This window comes from Rhinolophus sinicus, linkage group LG04, assembly GCF_036562045.2.
Source record: "Rhinolophus sinicus isolate RSC01 linkage group LG04, ASM3656204v1, whole genome shotgun sequence".
Lineage (NCBI taxonomy): Eukaryota > Metazoa > Chordata > Mammalia > Chiroptera > Rhinolophidae > Rhinolophus > Rhinolophus sinicus.
Genome location: NC_133754.1, coordinates 168,946,103 through 168,971,414, shown reverse-complemented (window position 1 = coordinate 168,971,414; position 25,312 = coordinate 168,946,103). Strand labels below are relative to the sequence as shown.

Here is a 25,312-nt window from a genome sequence, read left to right as displayed (position 1 = left end):
CTCTCTACCTATCGTGGCTAAAGCAGTGAGTGGTAAAGTTGATCACGTGCTCCTCTGACATCACCACATGTCTCATAATTGGGGAGAGTATTAGGGGAAGTGTGACTATCAGACACAGAAAGAGCCCGTGAAACATGGTAGTACATTCAGTCAGCTCTACTGATTACAAAATACGTATAACTCAAAGTTCTATTTATTTTCTGTAATAGTGTGAAGCATCAACTCCTAGAAAACAAAACTGCAGTTTTGCTTTCTGTGGTTTCAGTTACCTATAATCAACTGTGATCTGAAAATATTAAATGGAAAATTCCAGAAACGAACAGTTCATGAGTTTTAAATTACACGCCGCTCTAAGCAGCGTGATAAAATCTCGCGACATTCTGCTTCATGGGGCCCAGGATGTGAATCATCCCTTTGTTCAGCGTCTCCACTCCGTAGACCAGGGGTGTCCAAACTGCGGCCCAGCCCGCGGGCCAACTGCGGCCTGCGATCCATTTTTAATTGGCCCGCAGCAAATTACAAAACTATATTTAGTTTACTTAAATAAACCAGGTGAGGCAATACGTACTTCACCTCGAGTGAGTGGCCCGGCTGTTTGTGTATTTTACTGCATATGGCCCGTGGTGAAAAACGTTGAAAAAGTTTGGACACCCCTGCTGTAGACGGCGCCCGCCTGTTAGTCACTGAATAGCCAGCTGGGTTATCAGATCAACTGTGGTAGTATCACAGAGCTTGTGTTCAAGATACAAGTGGTCCCAAAGCACAAGAGTAGTAATGGGGGAAACTCAGAGATGCCAAAGAGGAGTCGTAAAGTGCTTCCTTTGACTAAAAAGTTAAAAGTTCTTGACTTAATAAGGAAAGAAAATCAAATTGTATGCAGAGGTTGTCAATAGTAGTCTAATGCTATGTCACAATGCCTACACTCACTTCTATCATCGCATGGAAATTGTATCATCTCACATCATCACAAGAAGAAAAGTGAGTACAGTCCAGTAAGATATTTTGAGAGTGATCACATTCACATAACTTTTATTACAGTATATTGTTATAATTGTTCTATTTTATTATTAGTTATTATGATTAATCTCTTACTGTGCCTAATTTATAAATTAAACTGTATTTATAGGAAAAATAAATGTATAAATTAACTGTATGTATAGGAAAAACATAGTATATAGCATTCAGTTTTATATGCAGTTTAGGGCATCCACTGGGGGTCTTGGAACATATTCCCTGTCCATAAGGGGGCACTACTGTTTGTGGTTTATTTGGGGAGTTGGGGACTCCAATGATGACACATCATATTTCTCCTTAGTGCCCATTTTTGGTTATGCTACATATGTTCATTTGAGTTTTAAATTTAGTGATTAGAAGCTCCAGACCCTGAGGTCAGTCCAAAGAAGGGTCATTGCAAAAGGTGGGAGTGTTATCAATGTCATTCTGAATGGTGAATACAAATATGTATTTTCCTTTCGTGAATCCCTATGTCTATTTTTCTCCAGCTTTATTGAGGTACGATTGATTAACATTATATAAGTTTAAGGTGTACAATGTGCTGATTTGATACACTTAAATATTGCAAAATGATTACCACCATCGCATTAGCTAACTCCTCCATCATATCACATAATTACCATTGTGTGTGTGTGTGTGTGTGTGTGTGTGTGTGAGTGAGAGAGAGAGAGAGAGAGAGAGATAACATTTAAGATCTACTCTCTTAGCTGCTTTCAAGTATATAATACAGTATTATTAACTATAATTGCCCTGCTGTACATTAGATTCCCAGAATTTACTCATAACTGGAATTTTGTAGCCTTTGATCAACAACTTCCCACTTCCTCCACCCCCAACTCCTGGTAACTACCACTGTTCTCTTTCTATGAGTTAGGCTTTTTAACATTTCACATATAAACGAGACCATACAGCATTTATCTTTCTCTATCTGACTTATTTCACTTAGCACAATGCCCTCGAATTTCATCCTTGTATTGTCGCAAATGGCAAGATTTCATTCTTTTTATGGCTGAATAATATTTCATTGTGTATATACACCATATCTTCTTTATCCATTTGTCCATTCACAGATGCTATTATGAATAATGCTGCAATGAACCTGAAAGTGCAGATATCTCTTCAATATCCTGTTTTCATTTTCTTTGGGTATAAATCCAGAAGTGGGATTGCTAGATCATATGCTAGTTTAATTTTAAGTTCTTGAAGAACCTCTATCCTGTTTTCCATACTGGCTGAACCAATTTACATTCCCACCAACAGTGCTGAAATAATCCCTTTTCTCCACATCCTTGCTGACACTTGTTAACTCTTTCATTTTTTTCTTTTTCTGTGATAAATGCCATTGAAATTTTGATAGATATTGTATTGAACTGTAGATTGCTTTAAATAGTATGGACATTTTAATAATGTTAGTTCTTCTGACCCATGAATACAGAATACCTTTCAATTTATTTATGTCTTCTTAAATTTCTTTCATCAAAGTCTTAGAATTTTCAATGTATTGATCTTTCACCTCCTTGGTTAAATTTATTCCTATTTTAATGTTTTTGATGTTATTATAAATGTGATGTGTTTTTTCTTTCATTTCTTTTTCAAATGTTTTATTATTAATGTATAGAAACACAACTGACTTTTGTATGTTGATTTTGTATGCTGCAACTTCACTTAATTGTCTGGTGGAGTTTTCTGGTGAAGTCCTTAGAATTTTCTACACATAAGATAATATCATGTGCAAAGACAGTTTTACTTCTTCCTTTTCTATTTGAGTGCCTTTGTTTTTACTTTTTATTGCCTTGATCGCTCTGGCCAGCACTTCCGGTATTATGTTGAATAGGAGTGGTGAGAGTAGGTACTCTTGTCTTGTTCCTGATCTTAGAGGAAAAGCTTTCAACCTTTTACTGTTGAGTATGATGTTGGTTGAGAGTTTTCATATATGGCCCATATTTTGTTGAGGTATATTCCTCCTATACCCAATTTGTTGAGCGTTTTTATCATGAAAGGATGTTGTATTTTGTCAAATGCTTTTCCTGCATTTATTGAGATAATCATATTTTATCTTTCATTCTTTTAATGTGGTATAGTGCATGTATTGATTTGCATATGTTGAACCATCTTTGAACCTTTGGGAAACATCTCACTTCATTATGGTGTATGCTTCTTTTAATGTGTTATTGAATTCCGTTTGTTAATATTTTGGTCAGAATTTTTGCATCTGCATTCATCAAGGATAGTGGTCTGTAGTTTTCTTTTTCTTGTAGTGTCCTTATCTGGCTTTGGCATCAGGATAATGCTGGTCTAGTAATATGAGTTTGGGAATGTTCTCTCTTATTTAATGTTTTTGAAGAGTTTCAGAAGGGTTGATGTTAATTCTTCTTTAAATGTTTGGTAGAATTAATACCTGTGTCTATTTTGATGGCCTCTGCCTCTTCCGGGACTGTGCTCGTTAGAGGGACCATGAGCTGGTCTCTGCTGCAGGGCCAAGGATTCTGATGACAAAGAGAAGGCATCTTGCCAACTATCTGGTGTCCTGGCAAGTTTAAATTGCAACTTGAACCTTTTGGGGTTATGACAGGAGGGGAAATGCAACTTCCTGGTTCATAGAGAGAAGTTCCAAAAGTTTTTCTGACTCCTTTTGATAACTAACAGTGAATGTAAATGAGTCAGAAAGAAGTATATCACATTTCTCAAACAATGCATAAGGATTTGGACATACACATGGAAGAGTTTTGGGAAAATAAAGGCTGATCTTTATTTTTTCTTGTATTTAAACACTAGAAGTATCATTAGACTTAATCCTAACCACTAGACCAGATTTTTCCATTTCCAATTTTCCCCGCTGGGATGAGTAAATAAACAGATGGACTAAAAGCTTCAAAGTGAGACAGGAAGAATGTGACAAAGGGGGCTGTTGACTACAGAACACTAGAGTAGGATGAGGTTCACTGAAATGAGAGAAAGGAGAGTTTGGGGTAAGAAAGCATTGCCAGAATGTCAAGGAGAGGCACCATACCTGACTCAAAGCTCTGGACCTCTGGCCAGCCCAATCAGAGGCCAAAGGAGAGAGGGGCTGAAAACAGAAATAGAGAAAGCAGATGCCACACCCAAGTTCTGGAAGATCTAGGGAGCATAAGATCATGCTTCTTTGAAACGATTCTGAATTAGAGTGACTCAACAGATTTCTTTTCTACCAAAGTGGCCACACTTCTCTAGAATGGGGTCCAGGCAGCACCCTGTGCTGGAAGGTAGTTTCCTCAATGATGGCAGAAGGACCCTCAGGAGGCATCTAGCAGGTTTAATGGAAAAGAACAGGTTAAAGAGATGAAGAGAAAAAGTCAGATGTCTGATGGGGTTCAGCAGTCTTATTCCACTGCACCTATGAGACACGCTCATTAGATATTCCAGGGGGAAATTTAGGAAAAGCAGGTGAGCTTCAAATCTCCTCATCATCAGTAAGACCCAACCGGAAAAACAGATCAGAGGCTGAGCAATTGGTCTTGTAGTTTTTTATGAATTAGCAACTTGAGGGAGTTCCTCTTTACTCATCTTAGTAACATTTTCTTCCATATGCAGAAGGATTCCCACTTCTGTTGACTAAAGTCAAGTCATTGCTGGTTCCAGTCTACATGACCATTGCCCCTATTGAGGTCAGAGCTCCTCATCTGCATTCAACGCTGCTGCTGCAACAGATTCCAATCCCTCTCTGCTGCTCCATGCCAATCCATGCATTGCTCCCACCAGCCCTTTTCCCATACAAATTAGATTGCTGTTTCCCCTGGGCTGCCATTGCTGACTGCCCCAATCCTCACTCTGGTGTATTCTCAACATTGATCACTCTGCCCTGCACCCTGGGACATTACCTTTCCATGTTGCCTGTGCACACATTAAGGCTCTATCTACATCAGAAAATACTGTTATTTGGGGGGTGGAGGGAGGGTGTGGTTACAGCTATTCAGGACCCTAAGTGTCCTGAATGTAATCAAACTGTCTTCCTTTCAATATTTCCTTTATCTTCGGTAAAGAAAGAAGTCACTGGGGGCCAGATTAGATGAGTAGGTAGGGTGTTCCAATACAGTTATTCGTTTACTGGCTAAAAACTCTCCCTCACAGACAATGCCATGTGAGCTGTGCATTGTCGTGATGCAAGAGCCATGAATTGTTGGTGAAAAGTTCAGATCGTCTAACTTTTTCATGCAGCCTTTTCAGCACTTCCAAATAGTATACTTGGTTAACTGTTTGTCCAGTTGGTACAAATTCATAATGAATAATCTCTCTGATATCAAAAAAGGTTAGCAACATCGTTGCAACAAGTTCGCGAATTTAATCATCAGGCCTCGCTCTTACTCCTTGTCTCCTCTAAAATAATTAAATGACTTCGCATTGATTGAAGAATACATCCAACCTACTTAGGCTCTTTAAAACCTGGCTGGAACCCACATTTCAAACCGTTCTGCCCACTGTCTGCCTCACTCCCAGTCTTCATTATGCTCTAGCCAACTAACTCGCTGTTTCTGAGCACACTTCCGCCTTTCATCTCATCCTCATGACTCCTGCTCCATTCCCTTAAACTCTCCCTCTCTCGTGCTCCTGTTGTATTTTGTTTATGCTTCTGCCACAGAACATAATCTGTGCCATAATATATTAAGTTGGTGCAAAAGTAATTGTGGTTGAAAAGGTTAAAAAATAAATGTAAGGGGGATCAAATATATGGTGATGGAAGGAGAACTGACTCTGGGTGGTAAACACACAATGGGATTTATAGATGATGTAATACAGAATTGTACACCTGAATTCTATGTAATTTTACTAACAATTGTCACCCCAATAAATTTAAAAAATAAAAAAATAAAAAATAAATGCAAACACTGCAATTACTTTTGCACCAACCTAATATATGGCTGATTGACTTCTTTTCTAGATTGAAAGTCCCTGGAAGGCACTCCGTTGTTAATTATCCCATTTGTTAATTAAGTTTGCATCCCTTTACCTAACACGATGACCTGAATCCGTGTATGTAATGAATGCATGTAAGAGTACTTTATAAACAGTAGAATACCATGTAACTAGTAATCATTTTATTGTTATTTGTTAAATTGAGTTGAATTTATTGTCAGGATTCTCACCCATTTTCTCTGGGAGAAATTATTTCCCATCAGTGGAAAATTTAGAGTAACTGACATGATGTCTCAAGACAATACAGGGAGACGTATTGCTGCAAAAGAAGGCAGAAGGCAGCCTTGGTTTTGGAATCTTCCCTTTCCTTCATGGGCATGCCTCAGAGGGCCAGCCTATATATTTCCCTGTGGTCTCTAGTCACCTCATATTAAAAATCACAAAGATTACTGGAAACTTCCCCATTAGGGAAGATCAAAGAAGTGGCACTGTAATAAGAAAAGTCAGGCTCTGGGAAGCTGGCCCCGGGCACAGGTTCTACCAATGCGTGACTTCCGTGTGAGAACAAGCATCTCTGCTGACTCACGGGCAGTAGGCATACTATGAATATAACATGCTCGGCATTTCCTGATACAGGGATTATTTTCATCTCTAGGAATTCCACATATGTTCTCAGAAGCCTTTGGAACATTTAAAATTTAAAAATAAACCTTGGTACCCCAACACAAATATCCTAGAAATCCAGGTGTCAGCCCTTTTCCTTGAAAACACCTGTGAGTCCTGCTGTCGCTTGCATGAAACAGGAAAGACCACAAGATCACTTACTTCTAAGTGAAAAATGCCCACAAGAAATAGCCATGAAGAAATTGGCACAGCCCTGTTAGATACCTACCAACTTACTCTTTGAGAGCCTTGGGAAGTTTGATTCACCCAGAGAGGGAAATAAAAAAGAGAGGAAAGGGAGAAAGAGAGAGAAGAGGAAAAGGAGAGAAAAGTAAAGAAAGAAAAATGAAGGAAAAAAGAAAAGGAAAGAAGGTAAGAAGGGAGGAAAAGAAAAGAAAGAGAAATGAGCTCCTCGAAGCTGTTACCCATCACTTGGGCAGGTATTTGAAAATTTAGTTTTTGAGGCAACAAATCAGCAAAATCAATTATCTAGGTCAATCTCTGGAGTGTCCCCATAAAGGAAGAAATAGTCTGAAGGGGACTGGAGTGAGAGAAAAGAGAAAAAAGATTTTTGCCCATTATGAGATGTTGTGGAATAGTGCCAAGACTTTTCTTTTCCTGGAGCAATGCAATTGTGAAAATCCATCCTACCTGCTATACTGATGGTGGCTGCAGCCTTTGCAGTACTGAATTTCTCTCCATGCTTATTAGTAGCTATACATGTGTAGAGTCCTGGCCTGGTGATAAACAGCTGCAGTCTTGAGTCAATCACTCGGTCTTTCACACTTTCTTGAATGGACCCAGAAGAAACCTGGTGCAGTAGGGGGAGAAAAGGAGACATTTGGTCAAGGATTCCCTAAATTGCTGCATCAGTATATTTGAAAGAAAAAGGATTAAGATTAGAATCAAAAGGCATGCAGTAAATTGCAAAAATAGCCCCAAACTTCCCTCCATATGCCAATGACCTTGCAATGTGACTTTGTAGCTCTTACCTCAAGACGTAGCATCTTTCTCCATGCTTTGAATCTAGACTGGCCTTGTGACATGACTTAGAAAGACACAGAGACTTACAAAGTTCTTGCACATTGTGGTTTGCTTTCTTATTGCTCTTAGAACCTGTAGCCTTCTGTGAGGCTGAGGCACACATGGCCCAATCGTTCCCATTGCTCTAGCTGGGAGCCAACAATAGCCACCTGATATATAAGAAGGCCATTCTAGACCAACCAGCAGCCAATCGACTTGCCAATCACAGGAGCTAGATCAGCCAAGATCAGGCAGTCCTGCTCTAACTCGGCAAAATCACGCTGTTGACCCATAGATTTGTGAGCATAAATAAATGGTTATTGTTTTAAGCCACTAAGCTTTGGGATGATTGTGATACAGCAATAGATAACTAATACAATGTAGGAAAGATATACTGTGTGGATCCTCCAAGATGTATTCTCTATGTTTTGAAGATAGAGACAGTCAGGAATGAGAGGTTGTATACTTTTGGACTTATTTTCATGACTCCTATTTAGTTCCCCACAAATACACATCAGATAGATGGATGGTTATCAAGAAAAATGGTTGTGAAGTCAATTCTGTTTCTGAGGCATGAATACATCATGTCAAACTTACTTAAATCAGAAAATCAAATGTCCTTGAAGAAGCAGGATATCAATGCAATGTTAGCATATAATTGACAGGTTAATATATGTAAGTTCTTATTTATTAGTCATCGTCATTCGAACTCTTTGAGAAAGACAGCTGCCCAGCACGTTCTATTATGTTGCAGAGTTAGAATTTTTACCCTAGTTTGTCTGATCCAAAAGCCTGTGCTTTTAATCATTGTTACAGGGCTTTCCCTAGTCCTACAAGTGAGAACAAATGAACAGTCATAGAAAACAAGAACAGTAACAATGACAACCTCAGCAAATCAGCCAACCAGGAGCAAAACAAATGTCTGACTTAAATGTTATCAAATTGGTGGCATTTTTAAAAACTGTGATTTACGCTTTTCTTCGGTACTATGCCATCCTTTTAATAATTATTCTTTAATCATCCCTGTTTACATGAAGGGAAAATGCAAGTTTGAGGGAAATTTGAATGGAATGACAACTAAGGAATCAGCTTTTGGTTTGCCTTACTTTATCTCGGATTAGTGGAGGTGGGTTTCAGGGTGGCCTTGACAGAGATCTCTCTGTCCAGTAGAAGGGAATGAGGCTGGGAATGAGAAATTTGGAGCCAGTTATTTTACTGTGTTGCTCGAAGGAGGATTTTCACAATTAGGCTAGCAAGGGGGAGGGAAGCCCTGGTGTGAGACCAGCTTTCTTCCTTCTGCTGCCAGGTAGCTGGCTGCTCCTGGAACCAAGCACTCTCTGTAGCAATCAGGCAGTGAAAGTTTGTCCAATTAGCTTCTTTGTCTTTTTATTTTCTACCTGCATTACTAGTGTCCATCCTCCCGATAAAAATTGGTTTGTGTGAATATCAGTTTACGTTAACTGGGGAAACGTCCCAGGTCAGATCAAGTATTGTGGCCTGGCCTCTATGAGAAATTGACAAGGCAGAGATAAAAATAAGAGGCATATACTTGGTTGGGAATTCAAATCAAATTCATCATTATCTTATTTATTAGAAATGCAACTTAAGAATTTGAGCATCCAAGTTTGAGGAACAAGTTAGATCGAGAGGACTGAGCAATTTGAAATATAATTTTGGACTCTCCCTGAATTTTAATACAAGGCAACAATGAGAGAAAAGCTAAAGACCACAAACCTCTATGCTCCATTGACATGCTGTATACTCTAAGGATATTTTATTTATAAATATCCCTTTCTAGTTTGTAGAAGTGAGATCTACAGAACAGTTACCTTCCTCCTTCTCAGTTAGTTCCCTCCTTCGAGAAGCATAATGCCTTGGAAAAAATTCAGAAAGAGTAATCCCCCAGTGCTGACTGCAGCCTCACTATTTTCATGTTCACACCTAAGAAAATCATTCCTAAACACCTCCTCAAGGTCACTGAAAACATTCTTGGGAGGAAAAAGAGATGGTTTTTAAACTGCCTGACCTCCCTTCTCCTGGACTTCATCCAGGTGTTGAAATAGTTCAGCGAATAGACCAAGTTACGAGGCTCATTGCTTGGTTATGATGTGGCTCCTGAATGCTTTTCCTCCTGTTTCCAGAGGCCTTGCTTGATCCAGTTTGTGACTCATGCACAGCAGGCCTTGTTAGTCATAGTTCGAATTTGTTTTTCTTTCTGCGTGGATCATCCTGACCAAGAGTTTAGTATTTTTGATGACCTAAAAATAAAAACAATCCTTTGCCCTCCGTGTTGATCATTTTGCCCTTCGAGTTCAAAAGATCAAAGGGATGAGTTCAGATTATTGCTGTGACCTTTGACCAAGGTATGGCCTAGGTGGCGGTATCTGGTGTTTCCAGTACATAACGTTATTTTCTCCAAGCCCCCCAGGTAGGTACAGTGACCTGGAGGAGTTGGATATACAGCTCACTGCTCTGTGTGTGGGGTTCCCTTTCTGAGATAGTGACTCAACACGTGGCAAACAGGAAGTTCTATTAAATAGGCGGAATAGTTCACACCTGAGATGTGTGGGGGAAAGCGTTTTGAAGGTGGATTATTAACACATTAATAATCGTGTTTTGAGAGAAATCTACCCCCAGTTATGGACCTTAGCATAGATTTGACCTTAGTTAGCATAGGAAGTCCTATGAAAGGTATTTGGGCCTCAATGGACTTGTCTTGCAAATATTTCCAGCAGACTGGGCATACCTAATGGAACTGTTAGGGTGTGGCCCAGTAGTGTCCTTGTTCAGAGAGTTGTAATAATGTTTGTCTATGCATCATAGAAAAAGGGATAATAGACTGAGAGCATTGTCCATATTGTTTCTGATCAGCATAGCCGTAAATATTGGCCTCTTCCAATCTGACTGCTAAAATATTCCACATAAAAATTGATGTATGAAATTGTTTTGATTTACTCAGCTAGTAAGATAAGATGACACCAAAGTTTATGTACTTTAAACCTAAAATACTGCCTCTTAAAAATATGTGTAAAATATAGGTTAGTCTCCCTTAAAAAAAAGTAAAAAACTCAATTCAACACAGATGATTTGTCTATTTATTTGATAAAATTATCCTAATAAATTAAAATGATTCAACTTTCAAAACATTTTAGGAACTGTATTTATTGAACAAAGCAAGATGACGTGCAATTTTTCTACATTTTTTTTATTGAATGCCAAAATGATAGAGATATTATAACTTTAAATAAATCTGGTTATCAAAGTACAAGAATATTTTCTTTTAGGAAACTAAGTTCTGTTCTATCCACATCAAACTACTATTCCAATGTTGTAAAACAAGAGGAATATTACTGGTCACTCTTAGTTCATCTAAGACTACAAATTTTTGTGAAAAATAAAAGATATTTCCACAGGAAGAAAGCAAAATTATTCTTGATCACTTTGGGGAACATTGCTTGCCTTTCTCTTGTTTTTTGGCTCTAACTGTTCAGGGAGTTAGTTTATTGGTTCACAGAGGAGGAAAAAGGAGCATTCACATCTTTTAGTGTACCCATTGAACTTACTAGTGTGTTAGTGAAGTTAGTTCACTGGCTTGTAGTTAGTGAACAGGCACAGTTCAAACTGTTTTATACTGCACCATACAGCTCCCTGGTCTGCATTCATCTTCGTTCAGGCCACCCAAAATGATATCAGGGCTGTGGGCTCTTCCCTATGCTCCATAATAGATTTTCTGGTTTGCTACTTGCACAACATGAAAGTCCTGAAATTGTCTCCATTTCCTGTGTTGTGTGTGTCAGCATGGGCAAAGTTATCTCAATTTTGATTTGGACTCGGTGACTATCACCAAGACCAAAAATTGGCAGTAAGAGCAACACAGATTCTCTGACCGTAAGAACTGCAGATGTACTTTTTGCTTTGTTCCTGGAAAAAAATTACTATTTGATTTTTTTTCCTGTTTTAGAATCTGAGGCAATGGATCTATTTTGCTTTCTCCTTTTTGTGAATGACTTCTTGAATGATTGAATCGGGGTCTCAGTAAGACCCAAACTAACTCAAGCCATCTGGCGTTTTATTACTCCTCAACTCCAACGAAGAATAATCATGCGTCCTCCAGTTCTAAACTGATAGAGCCTTTGGAAAACACTGAATTTTTTAAAAGCATATATCTTTTCTTTATTACTGTTTTCACAGAGTAAGACAAATTAGTAAAGTCATATTACCAGTCTCTCAGTTTTCTTAGTGCACATCTTTATACTATCCTAAGAGCCTTATGAAACGACAACAGCTTCCATGGAAGAACCACAAAACACATGGCCAAATAAGATTCAAATTTCTAATGACACTGAGATTTAATTAAAGAGCTAAAGAAGAGCAGGGTCTACAAGTTACTGTTTGTAACATAATAAAATTAGAGAACTTTATCTCTCATGTTACGTTGGAGATCATCTTCTCCAGCGACCTAACGTCTCTGTCATTATGGACATGAGAAAATCAATGTCTGAGAGGTAAATGGACTCCCCTAAAATTACATTAGCTGAAGAGGGGCATTTACAACAACAAAAAACCCTTCAGCAAAAACAATAGTGAAAACAAAAGTAATGAATGAATTGTAAGCCTTAGAGGGTGCTATTGCAAGATGATAATTCTCCGTTAGATGGGGTAGCCTTAGCATCTGGCATCTTTTTCCTGATTTACAACATCCATCCACATTTCATACACTGATGCACTTTGTTTTACACAGTCTTCCCTCCCTTCCCCTTCTTCCTTTCCCTAGTGTCCTAGTCTCTTTTTTCCCTTCCTCTCCTTTTTCTCTTCTCATTTGGAATACTCCTTTGACTTTAAAATGCTATCATTAATATATTGTAGTAAAATATATGGACACTGAAGCCAAGATACGAAAAGTTGGAGAGATACTATGCTGGAAAACATGAAAAATCATAATATTAAGAACCCCTTAGATGACTAATCAAGGTTTGAGTTGTTTAGCTGTATTGAAAACCATCTTCACCCCACCCAAAGGACTGGTTTGAAAGTGCACCCCATCTCCTTAAAGCATAAAAGAGGGTCCTTAATAGAACAACCTAGAGAATTGATATATGACCACTGCAATGTAGTAAAGGGTTAACTCAGTGGCCTTCAGATGCTCAAACCCTGCACATTCCAAACCCTGTGCATGGGTCTTTGGCTGGCCCCTGAGTGCGATCACTTCTTATCCCGTAGAATATCCTGTCCAATAAGCATGTCTCTGTATACCTGAGACCTTGAGTCATGCCAGATAGTTTATGTTAACAGTGTAAATTGTGATGAATATCTTTTTTGTTCACCAGGGACCCTAGGTCATGCTGTATCAGTTTGACCTTTGGAGGGGCTGGAGATTAGCTAAAGTCAGTCATATTGGCTCTACATGACTATGTAACTGACCCTCAGTAAAAACTCTGGACACCAAAACTCACGTGAGCTTCCCTGGTAGAATACTTTGTACATGTTGTCACACATCATTGCTGGGAGAATTAAGTGCTCTCCAAGCAACACCAGTGGGAGAGAACAACAGATTACCCTTTACTGATTGTGGCCTATATCCTTTCATTGTAATAAACTATAACCAAAAGTATAACAGCTTTTCTGAGTTCATCAAAATAAGGGTGGGGTTGAAACCCTGACAACACCTGCAATTTGTTGACATAGCAGGCAAGTATCTAATTTCCACCTATAAAATCTAGGAGGCAGAATCAGGCTACCTAGCAGAGTCAATGGAAGGAGCAAAGACGGAGTAACTCTGTTCGATGATCTGGACCCGAGAGTTTGTAGACACAAAGTTTCTATAGAAGCCTTGAGTTGGAGTTATTTTCAATCCTTCCTAAAGGAACTTCAGAAAGACTTCCCATTAACTAACAAATTAGGGGCTAAGAGGGAGATGACTATACTAAGGAAAATGCATCATAGTGTCATCTGGAGAATTTCCTGATCTCTGAAGAATCAGGAGTGTGTCCACAATTGAAAGAGCCAGTTTTAAATACTTGTCAGGCACAGGGTTATAAAGCAAACTTAAAAGAGTGTCAGTTAGATGAGAACTTTTCCACTCTAATTACTGCCCCTCCCACCTCAAACCTGTAGGAGTCATGAATAGCAGTTAGGAAGTAGAGGAAGAATGGATGAGTATGAGCTAAGAAGCCAGCCCAGAACTTTTGTGGAAGGCAGGTCGCATACCTGCAAGAGTCCTGAGAAATAGGGGATGGAAAAATTCTCACTTGTGAATGTAGTTGGAGGTTTTGGTTATTATTTAGGATTAGACACTTAAAATGATTAAATTAGGATGGTGCTAGTGGTTTTAAATCACCTAAAAGTGAGCAGAAAAGTCACGGAGACTGTTTAAGGTAAGCCTCAATGGTGGAAAAATAACTCACCGTGATGAATAAACTTAAAAGGGCAGATAAAGTATTAAATAAGGTTGTATTACAAACAAATCATGCTTATTCAACTCCTGAGTTACAATAATAATCTTAATCTACATGTCAAACTCGTCTTTTTCTATTTTGAAATCTCAAAAGAGAAATAAATTCTACAATTATGAAAAATAAATCCATAGAAGGATGGAAAGGTATCATAATCAATGAGTCAGAAATTTTCAGCAATTTCTAGAAGACAGAAAGAGGTGGGATATGATTGATACAGAAATGAATACCAACTCAGTAGGTGAAACCAAACACAAAATAAGAGGTTTACTGAGAGGAGAATGGATAAAATTTCCCTACGTAGTCATGGAAAATTCCAAAGTTCAGATAGCAGGGATGTAAGTAGGAGCAGACTTTGAGAGAGTTAGTGAAGTTGTTGGAGAATTTTGGGAGCTGTTATGTATGCTTATAGCACCAGGCTGCAGCATCTGTCCATGGACTAGAGCTTTAGTGGGTTCCTGTGATGGACATTTATGGTGGGTATTAGAGCTTGAGAAAAGGTAGACAGATTAAGTAGGCCTCCCCCTGTCCCTCCATACAAAAATGCACAGTATGAAGATCAGAAATATTTAATCTTAAAAGAAATTCATTTAACAGAAATCTAAGTAGAGAACATGCAGAGAGGAGAGAAGCAATAATTAAAGATACGGCAGAGGAAAATGTCCTTGAGTTTCAGAGAGATTTGATCTCAAGTTCCTCACCTCCAGTTCTGTATCAAAGGTAAATATGTAAAATTGCCAATTGACTCTGTAGGGCTTGTATAATATTGTTAACAAAACCTGATCATGATAGCTCACGAAAAGAATAGACCATTCGCGTTTTTGAAAATAGATGCAATAATCCTAAATAAAATTACAGCAAATTGAAATAATATAATTAAACTTAAAAAGCAATGTATTCTAGAATGACATTTTAACATAATGGAAAGTTTGCAATTTAAAGTGAAAAACTAAAATTGAAATAATTGATGACAAGGTATTTTGTTGACTTTAAAATATATTTATATTAAAGCACATTAAGTTAAGATTAAAAATAAATATTCTTAACCTCAAAGAGTATCTGGGAACTGAGCTAGGAACTGAGTACAAATCAAACATAAACAGACAAATGGTTCAATCTACAAAATATCATTATAATGATAATCTATTACAGGTTCCTAATTCAAATATTGGTAAGCTAAGTTATTCAGACCAACTCTCACATTAAAAATAAATCTGAAAAAATATTTTTAACAGATTTAACAAACTGAGAAGCTTTTATTTCTCCTCAGAGAGTTTTTTTCAATCCTAGAAAATACTAATTTTCCTTTGATGGCTACAAGGAATGAAGAAATAGAAATAAAAACTCAGGCTACATAAGGGTGAGGAGTCTAATAAGAGATACAATAAACTAACATCTCATAGAACTAGATGCCAGGGAGATATCAGTGTGAACTACAAGTGAAATCACCCACATAAAGAATCGTAGACTATGTTAATATTATCTGGGATGTCCAAGAAGTTTCTAACCTTGACTTTAGTTTAATGTTGTCTGAGATTAGTAGTAGCCTCTCGTCCCTAGCAGAAACAAACAAAAATTCTCTCTGGAGAAAAGTACCTTCAACTAGACCTCAAATTAATCCCTGCCATTTTTTTTTTTTTTAACAAAACAAAAAACAGTAGGTAGTCAAAGAGAAGGAGGTACACAAGGAAACAAAACACAATGAACAAGAGTCGGCAGAAAAACAGACAACAGAAACAGACCTACAATGGCATCCCATCTCACTCAAATAAAAGCCAAAGGTTTTTCAACAACCTGTACAAGCCTACATGATCCACAACCCCTAAAGACACCCCTTACCTCTTTCCTATTTGCTCACTGCCCTCTAGCCACACTGACCGACTTGCTGTTCTTCTCACATACCAGGTGCACCCTTATCTCAGAGACTTTCCTCAGTTACCTCCCCCCAAGTTGTCTCCCCCAGGTTATCTATATAGCCTCCTCCTTCAGCTCCTTTAGACCTTAGCTCCAATGTCTTCATCTTAATGAGGCTTCCCTGACCAGTCTCCTAAAAAATGGAATCTTTCTGCTAAGGTTGCTCTTTCTGCCTCATTTTCCTGCTTTATTTTTCTCCAAAGGATTGGATTTGATCCACGTAGAATACATATTATTCTATTTGTTTTCTCTTATAGTTTTTCTTTCCCTATCATAATGTAAGCTCTTTGAGGGCAAGGAACTTTGCCTGTTTGGTTTGCTCCTGTGTCCACAATGCCTAGAAGAGTGCCTGATGCCCAGGAGATGCTCAATACATATTTGTAGAATGAATAAATGAATACTTATATGTGAAGTGCTTAAGACAGGCCCTAGCTTATAGCAGTCACTTAATATATGTTGGTTATTATAACCAGTATAAAAAAAGAAGAAAAGAATGTTGAATTGACTGATACGGGTTCTAATTCTGGATGCCTTTTCATCAAAGTAGATTCCAGCAGTGAACTAATTTGTAAACTGATGAGTTTTGTGAAAATTATTTTACTTGTATGGGAAGGAATCGCTAACACTTCCCTTTAACACAAAGGCATAAAGAAAGAATTATGTTTTCTACTATTTCCCGTGCTATAAGGAAAGAAGTAAACCCATGGTGTTCAATTTCTATGGCAGTGCCTTTTAGGATGAAAATATTGGAAGTCTTTGAAAAATGGAGGTACAGGTGGGACCAATGACAGAGATTAGGCTAACTCTACAAACATACGGTGTATCCTGAAATTCACCACCAGCAGGCCTTCCCCAGGCAAGTCCCCATACAGGCGGCACTCACAGCATTTCCATTCTCAATCCAGGTGATGGTGGGAACAGGGATGCCGGTTGCTGTGCAGCGTAGGGTCACAAAGGAGCCAAAGGTGACATTGTGGGATTCAGGAGCTCGCAGGATTCTGGCAAAAACTGTTAGGAAAATAGAAGTGGTGAGTGATTCTCCTGTAGGGAGTGTTCTCCTGTGTGAAATCCTTCCATGTTCCCTCTCATAAAGATAATGCCAAATGCCGTGTCCTGGTTTCTAAGCCATTTATGCGATGACCCTACATGTCTCACCTCTCCCGGATACACCAAGCTTGCTCCCGACTTGGAAGCTTAACCTCGCTGTCCTTCAGCCTAGAGCACTCATCCCTCAGGTCTTCATGCAGCAGATTCCTTGTATCATCCAAGTCTGTTTGAGTGACATTTTCTCAGAAAAATGCTCTTAGACCACTCAGCAGAATGTGTAACCCTCCCCCCATTCACTTTTTCATCATCCTGTTTCATTGTCTTTGCAGACCTTATCACTCTCTGAAATTATTTGTTTGTTGTCTATTGTCTGTCTCCCCCCAGTAGATTTATATGAGTTCTCAGCAACCAAAAACCTTGCCTGTTTCATTCAGTACCTAGAAGAGGGCCTGGCCAAAGTAATAACATTTAATTGAATTAATAAAATAATGCTTTACACCTTCAACTGTATCATAGCAGGAGGACAGACAAAAATCTGTCAAACTTTCCAGAATATGAGTTGAGAATACTGGGCCAAAAAGAAAAGGAATATTCTAGGCCATGTGTGGACAGGTGAATGAGTGATTTATATTCCTTTCTGAGGCTGAATCACCACTGATTAAATAAGATGAAGTTTTTTTGATGTGAAAAGAAATTTTATCTATAACTAAAGAGTGGAGATGAGGCTCAGAGTGTATAATATATTAAAGGATACTTAGAATCACAAAATCACTAAACTTGGAAGGGGCATCAAAGTTCAGCTAGACTCCTGCTCTTATTAAACAGATGAAGAAACTAAATCTCAGTTAATTTAAGTTTTTTTCCCAAGCTAAGAAAAAACTGATGGGTGAGAAACGTGAACTCAAGTGTTCTGACTTCAAACCAGTGTTCGTTAAACCATTCAATTGCCCATTATACTGTAAATATAATATTTATGTCCTCCCATTTTCCCACCCAGAACTTAAGTTCAAAAAATAATATTAGACTAAGAAACCCGAATTAACACAATTCTTTAAAGCTTTGTTCTTCTAGTTAACTGAAATTTGTAGAGTTTGGATTCTAAAGGAAAGTACAGGGGAGATAGTACCATATATACTAAACAGGAGATATTCAGGACAAGAATAGATCAAGTTCAGAGCTGTGTTAGAAGTTGATCTGATTTTTTTAATACCGCTTAAAAAAGATTGCATAATTCAAGGAGGTAAAGGAATATATGATTTGTTTGACAATTGGATGCTTTTTGCAATTGGATTCTAATTTCCAATTTGCACATTCAGATTTATTCAACTTTCTATCCTTTGATATTGAGGACTCTAAGAGATGGAATTCAGAAAAGCATGCTAGAAATACAAATATTGGGCTCAAAAGCCAGGAGAAAGGAAAAGCAAGAAAGGTGCTAACTTCAAGGCAACATGTGGTTTTTTAAAAAAGTGAATCAAATATCTTAAATGCAACTGATCTGTCCCTCCTCTCCAGAAAAACCAAAATTGAGCCTGATTTTAAGTAAGTCCTGAGGTCTAAATGCCAACCTACAAAAGATAGAGGGTTGAGAAACATGATAAACAACACTATGGGGATACAATTCAATCAAATACTGAATGTAGTCAATTTAACAGAACAAATTATTTTGTTTCCTCAACAAATGAATGGCATCGGGAAAAAAAAAGAAAGAGGGAACCATTAGAGATTGAAAAAGACTTAAGGGGCATAACCCCAAATGTAATATGTGGATCTTGTTTAGATTGTTTTCAACAATTCAGGTGTAAAAAAGACTTTTTTTTTTAATACAATAAGATAAAAATTGCACAGTCCTGGTAATAAAGGGTAATTAAGAAATTAGTGTTAATTGGGGATGTGTGGGGTAATGAAAATGGTTATGTGATTACGTTAAACAAAAAAGTAAACTCCTTACATTATAGTTCGTATGGATCGATTGAAATAATGTCTGGGATTTTCAGCCATAGCAAGAGGAGTGGCAATCGGTGTCCTGCTCAGGGATAAAACAGTAGTGGGAGAGATGAAACAAAAATGGTAGACTATTGATCATTATTGCTGTTGGGAAATAGGAACATGGGAACTTACTATATTATTGTATTTACTTATTTGTAAGATTGAAAATTTTATAATAGCATTACAAGTAAAAAAATAATTGCAATGGAGCTTACCCCACAGCTCCAGAAAAAGACATGTGATAGGACACATACTTCTGCCATTGAAATAGCGTAACTATTTCTAGAAAAACCTAAAACCTGAAGAAAGGTAGACTTCTGAGGAGAAACATTTGGCAGAGGCATCAGTCCTAAGAGCTTTAGAAATATCCACAACAGTTTTAGATCAGAACTCTATGGGGCATGATGCTAAGTTGAAACAAAATGTGGGACTCAGGGTAAATCTTCCCTAGCAGGCAATATTTGCAGCCATAGCAAGAGGAGTGGCAATAGCTATTGTGGTCAGCATGGTCTGCTCCAAGAGCGAGGGACCTGTGTATTGTCACAGAGCAATGTACCTTAGAGGGCCTCATGCTTGCTTTAATTTTCTGCTGTGTCTTGAAATTATTAGTGAATTTTGAACTAGGGGCCCTGCATTGTCATTTGCACCTGATTCACAAATTATGAAGCCAGTCCTGGTAGTCAAGGCTAAAAATGCCTTCTTAAAAGAGGGAGTGAAGGCTACACGTCTATTGAAGTTCCAGAAAAACAAGGCTCAACGGTGAAATAGTAAATAAAATGTTGCAAATAAGCTAGATGGGTCTGAAGGAATATCAATCAACATTAAGTGACAGACGCTGTCCCCTTTGGAAATTCTAAATTTCTCAAGAAGATAAGCTAGCTAGGAGGCAGTGCACGTTTCCTCCAGAGTGACAAACGTGATGCTCCAACTGAGCACCTGATAGATTTCTCCCAATTTAGCTTTCACAGGTTGTGGACCCTTGACAAGTCACACAGACTGACTGGCATCCTAGTAAGGATGAACCCAGGTTATCTCATCTTTTCTAATGTTTTCTGGCAACAATAATGGAGACCTAGATTACGCACCATAATTGAGTCCACGTTCATTATTTGGTTGAAACAACTCTTGTAGTGGTTGGGGTTATACTTGTGTGTCCTAAATTTTTGGAGCGTGAGACTACTAACATGATCATTTTATGGGTCCCATTGCCTTCGAGAATCTTTAAAAAGCAGGATCCTTGAGAGACTGGGAGTGGGATTATTTCAGTCCCACAGGTGCTATAAAACTGTAGACATCAGCCACTGAAGATAACACTGACTGTTTCCCTGAACCTGAATGAGAGCCTCTGGCTGAAGGTGAGAGGGATAAGAAATTAGGAAAAAAATGAAATCTAGATTTTTTTCTTTAATTTATAAAGGCAAGAGTTTTCATTTGGGAACTTTAAATTCTTCCTGGAAATTTAATAATAAGGGAGGGTTTATTTTGTTGTAATTTACAGCTTTCGTTTTTCCTTTTGGCTGGAATATCATTTGGGCTCACTGCAGAACCTCTGATGATGGTCCATACATATTGCACAACACAGCTAAGCATAATGTGAGATGGTAAATAAAACAGAGTCAGTCATCATTCTGGAGTTCAACGTGGTCTTAGAGTTAATTAATGTACTGCTCTGTCCCAGAACCTTCTGGGAGGTCCAGTGGAGCACAGAAGGGTACATAATGGAACACTATTGGCATTGCAGGTGGCTTCATGAATGTGAGAGTGTGCTGACAAACTGCTGGTCTCCTCCTCCCAGGGGATAGATATACCCTTAGCTGATCATGGGTTTTATTGTTAAGACCAGTGAGTTAAGAGGGGGAAAAAAAAACAGGAGTAAAAAGGGAAGCTGGTCTCTCCTCCACTCCCACATACTTGCCAAAGGATAAAATAGAAATTTGCCCCCTGTTTTCAGTACTGAAACATAGCTTCCACCCTTCCTGCCAGTTTCCCTCCCTCGAAGAAGGCTGCAAACGTCTTTTGGGTTTCAACTCAAATGTCTCCTTACCATAATGCTTTCTGACCTATCACCTTATCCACGTTTATGTTTTGTCATAGCATCCTGTCTTATCCATTGATTCATTTGTTTGTTTGTTTTTTGGCTATCCCTTTCCTTGAAATGTAAGCATCACAAGGGTAGAGCTTGTTTGGTTCATTAACACAGGCTGATTGATAGGTACACAGGTAGATAGGTATGTAGGTAGATAGATAGATAGATAGTTCCAGAATCCTACATGGCACATAGTAGGCATTCATAAGTATTTGTTGAATGAGGAATGAAGAATGAAGAATGAATGAATGAAAGAATGAATGAATGACTCCTCTGATTGGTGAGGTTGGGAAAAGGGACTTGTACATGTTATGACATCGCAGCCCTCTCTGGGCCATCATTCTCCCAGTTACCCTTCAAACAAGAAGGATATTAGGTGAATGTGCAATAAGTAAGTTCCCCAGTTCAGAGCTTCTCTGTCCTACAACCCGGGGTGAAAGGTGGAAGGGTAGAAAAGGGCTGAGGCGGATAAGAAAGCAGAAGTTATGTTAGTGTAATTCTTGGATGAAGGAATAGAAAGCTTTATTTTTCAATCCAGTTTTATCAGCAGTAAAGCTGATATTTTTATACCCATCTATATTTGTTGCCAGTTCCAAGCATAAAAGATGAAGGCTTGGTGAAAGAAATTCCACCACATTTATCAAACATTGAAAACAATAAAGCCAGTTGCAATTGAAAAAAATGCCAGACTAACCTCCTTGGATAATAATGCACCTGTAATAACAAACTTAGACATAATTCAATAATAAATTCCCATTCTTTTAGTGGTAGCCACAAACTAAAAATACATTCCAGGTCATCAATTGTAAAAGTAACGTGATATGTTTCATGTCAAGTAAAATGTCCATTGAATATCCCTACTTGCATTTTATTTGCATGAAAGACTATATAGAAGTATTTCTGTTACATAAACAAGCTTCTTCATAGAAGGGGTATGACGTTACTTAGTAATTTGGAAAATGTTTCCAACTGTTTTTTTTTTCTTTATGTAATAAGGAAGTACTTATCTATTATTGATTCCATATTGTTTCATTGTTTACAAATGTTTTGATATGGATTTTTAAAGAAAAAAGTGATAGAATCTTCCTTCAGTAGACAGTCTTATCCATCATTATCCAATTCGGCATGAGCTCTTTCCCACTTGCTGTCCCATCGTTCGTCTCCAACGTACAAAATAGACAAGGGCAATCTATCCATGGGCTTTCTCTCATGGTATTCATGAGTTTGGACCTTTAATTTCTTTTGGAAAAGTTAACAGTGCTAACTGCAGATTGAGATTCTTACCTTCAAAATTGGGCTTAAGCAGCCAGTGATTCCAAAGGCCTTTATAATAACCATATTGTATTCTCTCTCGCTCCATTTTTCAAAGCTCTTTCAGTGACATAATAAGTTTTATTATTATCACTTTAAGGGGTAATCTGAATTTGTGATAAGGAGATAGAGCCATTGTTCACTCTGAAATTGCAATAGTGTGTAATGGAAAGCCTAATGGGCAACGGATCCAAATTAAGTCCTGAAATTAATGAGCAGTTTGGCTTGCGATGCATTACGTCTCTTTTCTTGGTAAGGGAATAAGACCACAGGAATACTTAAGTCTTTTGTAAATTCTGTTTCTGAGCAATGATTTCAAAGGACACAATGAGCTCACATGGATTTTATTTCCTCGTGTTCTTTATTATTTTCTAGTTTCTCTTAAAGAGGTTTTTAAGGTTACTTGATTTAAGCCAGCAATGATTGATAGGAGTAAATTGAAAACAAACACAAGCAAAAACTAAACTAAAATAAGAAACAATTACACAGGAGCAAGTGAAAGGATTTTATCTAAATTTAGCTGTAAGCAGCCTGTTATTTAGAAATGGGGAAACCTCTCAAATACCTTATTTGAGTTACTAAGATAAAGGAGGTGCTGTTTCAAATAATACCAGCCTAAGGTTTATTCCTAGAGCCAAACTGTATTGTATGAGGGCTTGTGAATTTCATTCAAAAAATACAAAAGTTTAGGTTAGAACAGCACACAATTTGAGTCTGAATTAGGATGGGAGGTGCTTTCTTGGAAGGAAAACTCTTATTCTACAGTAGTGTTTTTCCCAAACAAACTCAATTTCCAGCCACTCTCCTCTAAACATTTTTTAATATGTATATATTATATATCTGTGTACAATTAAAATTAATTTAAGTTTGATTGCTTTGGTTTGGTTTGGTTTGGAGTAAGTACATAATAATTGTCCTCTTGAAGTAATAATAATAAAAACCTACTCTGGTATCTTGACATTTTTACATTTCTCCAAAAATTATAACATTCTCCCCCATCAAAAAAAAAAAAAAGGCTTTTAGTCAAAGTGTAACTTTCTTTTCCAATCTGTGTGAGATTTATATTCTCATGCTGACTTATGTCATTTCACTTTGTTTGCATTTTCAGAATTTGGCATACTAAGTTTAAACATTATGTCGACTCAATCTTTTTTTAATAGAAGTAAATGGTCAATAAGCATGTAATAAAGCAGCCTATCTAATAATGCTGTTAAATGCTGATTTAATATTCACCATATTAACATCATTTGTTATTATCTAACAAAATAATGGCACTTAGAGTTGTTTATAACGTTAGCAAAAATAATCAATGAATAGAACCACACATTTAAAAAGAAACAGTGCAGAAAGAAAAAAAAATACCTTTATTATCTTGCTCAGGTTCACTTTCTTCTATTAATAGAAACAAGACAAAACAAACAAATACAATAGACACACAAACAAAAACAACACATCATGAAAAGGGAAATCTTGGACCACAGAAATATCAATTGTGCAACAAGATTAATTAAATCTGCTTATTCCTTATTTCAATAAGAAACAAATGCAATCAAGAGAAACTGCTGGCCTTTTAAAAGCAAACTATTAAATGAAATAAAATTTCAAATTATTACTTTTAGTCAGATAGTACTACACAGAAAATAAACTACAGCATACCCAACAACAGAGTTATTCATGCATTTTTATTTTAATGCTGACAATTACCCTTTCTTTCAAGGCAACAGACTGCCTACTATTCTTACAAATTGTGTTTCCCCTTGTGAACTTGGCTTTGCCTCTTACAAGGCCCTGCTGTGAAGTCAGTGATGTTGAATCTGGGATCTCAGCTATCATTTCTATGGCAATAGCCTCATGTTGTGGTAAACAGAGGATTAGGGGTTTTCTGCAGAGCAGAGCCTGTCACCAACAGACATTCTCTCCTCTGCTCAGAGAGCAGAGAGGAGCAGATCATTATCTTCTAGGAAACTACCAGTGAAGCAAGCTATAAAGAAAAAATGTAAAAATGTCTAAATGGGGTATACAGAATTGAGAAGTTATAAATTAAAAAAAATAATCCTGGAAAAGAGACAATTAATTGTTCCAAAGTGTTTACTATAAGCATGTCAGATGTAGATCACGCATGGAGTTCTATTTTCTGGGAAGGTTTATTTGTTCATAGCAATTTAGACCTTTCTTCGAACTAGTGAAAAGCTAATTGCAACATGTGTTTAGAAGTATAAAACAGCAACGGTATTGTTAACTACATTTAACGGTAAGAATATATTTGCATAGTTCTTCACAGATTATGGATATTTTCATACATTATACATTATCTCATTTTACCCTGGCCATATCTCTGTGATTGTGCATAATTTATATTATTTAGCCCATTTTCCAGACAAGGAATCTGAGACTCACAGATTTATTGCAGGTGCAAAACCAGAAATTTTTAGAGCCTCAAATTGTCTGTTCTACTTAGCATCATAGTGAGAAGTCCTCATTTTTACATTTAACAGCCAACCCCCTTCAATTTAAGTGAATTATAATTTCCCATTTAGACTTTACTCTCTCTGGACTTTTCCTACTTCCACCAACAAAGTCAGTGGCACGTTCTTATTTTAAGTATTAAGGTCAAAGACTACTTAAAGCTTCTGTGAACCAAAGAGGGGTTATGTAATAAACCTGACATGCTCAGGGGGACACATGGCAGGCCTGACAAGTTCAGTGATGGAAAGGAACCACACAGGATGGTCTGATCATAAATTCCACTGGTGGGTAGTCAGGTCCCAGGCTTATAGCTTCCTTAGCAAAGGCCAATCTTGACCTTACGTGAGCCCTGTGCACTGTTCTTATGAATCTCGGAAGACATACCTTTGAAATGTCAGAGTAATTTTCTTTTCTAGACTTCTCAGGGCACAACCACAGGCACCAGAGCACAGAGCAC

General features: G+C 37.6%; 1 protein-coding gene across 3 annotated transcripts in view; it reads right to left on the bottom strand.

Annotated features, from left to right (window-relative positions):
- MUSK (muscle associated receptor tyrosine kinase) overlaps positions 1-25,312 on the bottom strand; it is an 83,829-nt gene that overhangs the window by 24,002 nt on the left and 34,515 nt on the right. For 2 of the 3 annotated variants that reach the window (XM_019749520.2, XM_019749523.2), the window contains exons 6-7: positions 16,840-16,964; positions 7,219-7,378 (exon numbers count right to left, since the gene is read on the bottom strand). In XM_019749520.2, coding sequence (XP_019605079.2) covers positions 7,219-7,378; positions 16,840-16,964 — 285 coding nt within the window. Of the gene's footprint in view, positions 1-7,218; positions 7,379-16,839; positions 16,965-23,751; positions 23,782-25,312 lie in introns of all 3 variants that reach the window. The other variant, XM_019749519.2, reaches the window with a different exon arrangement.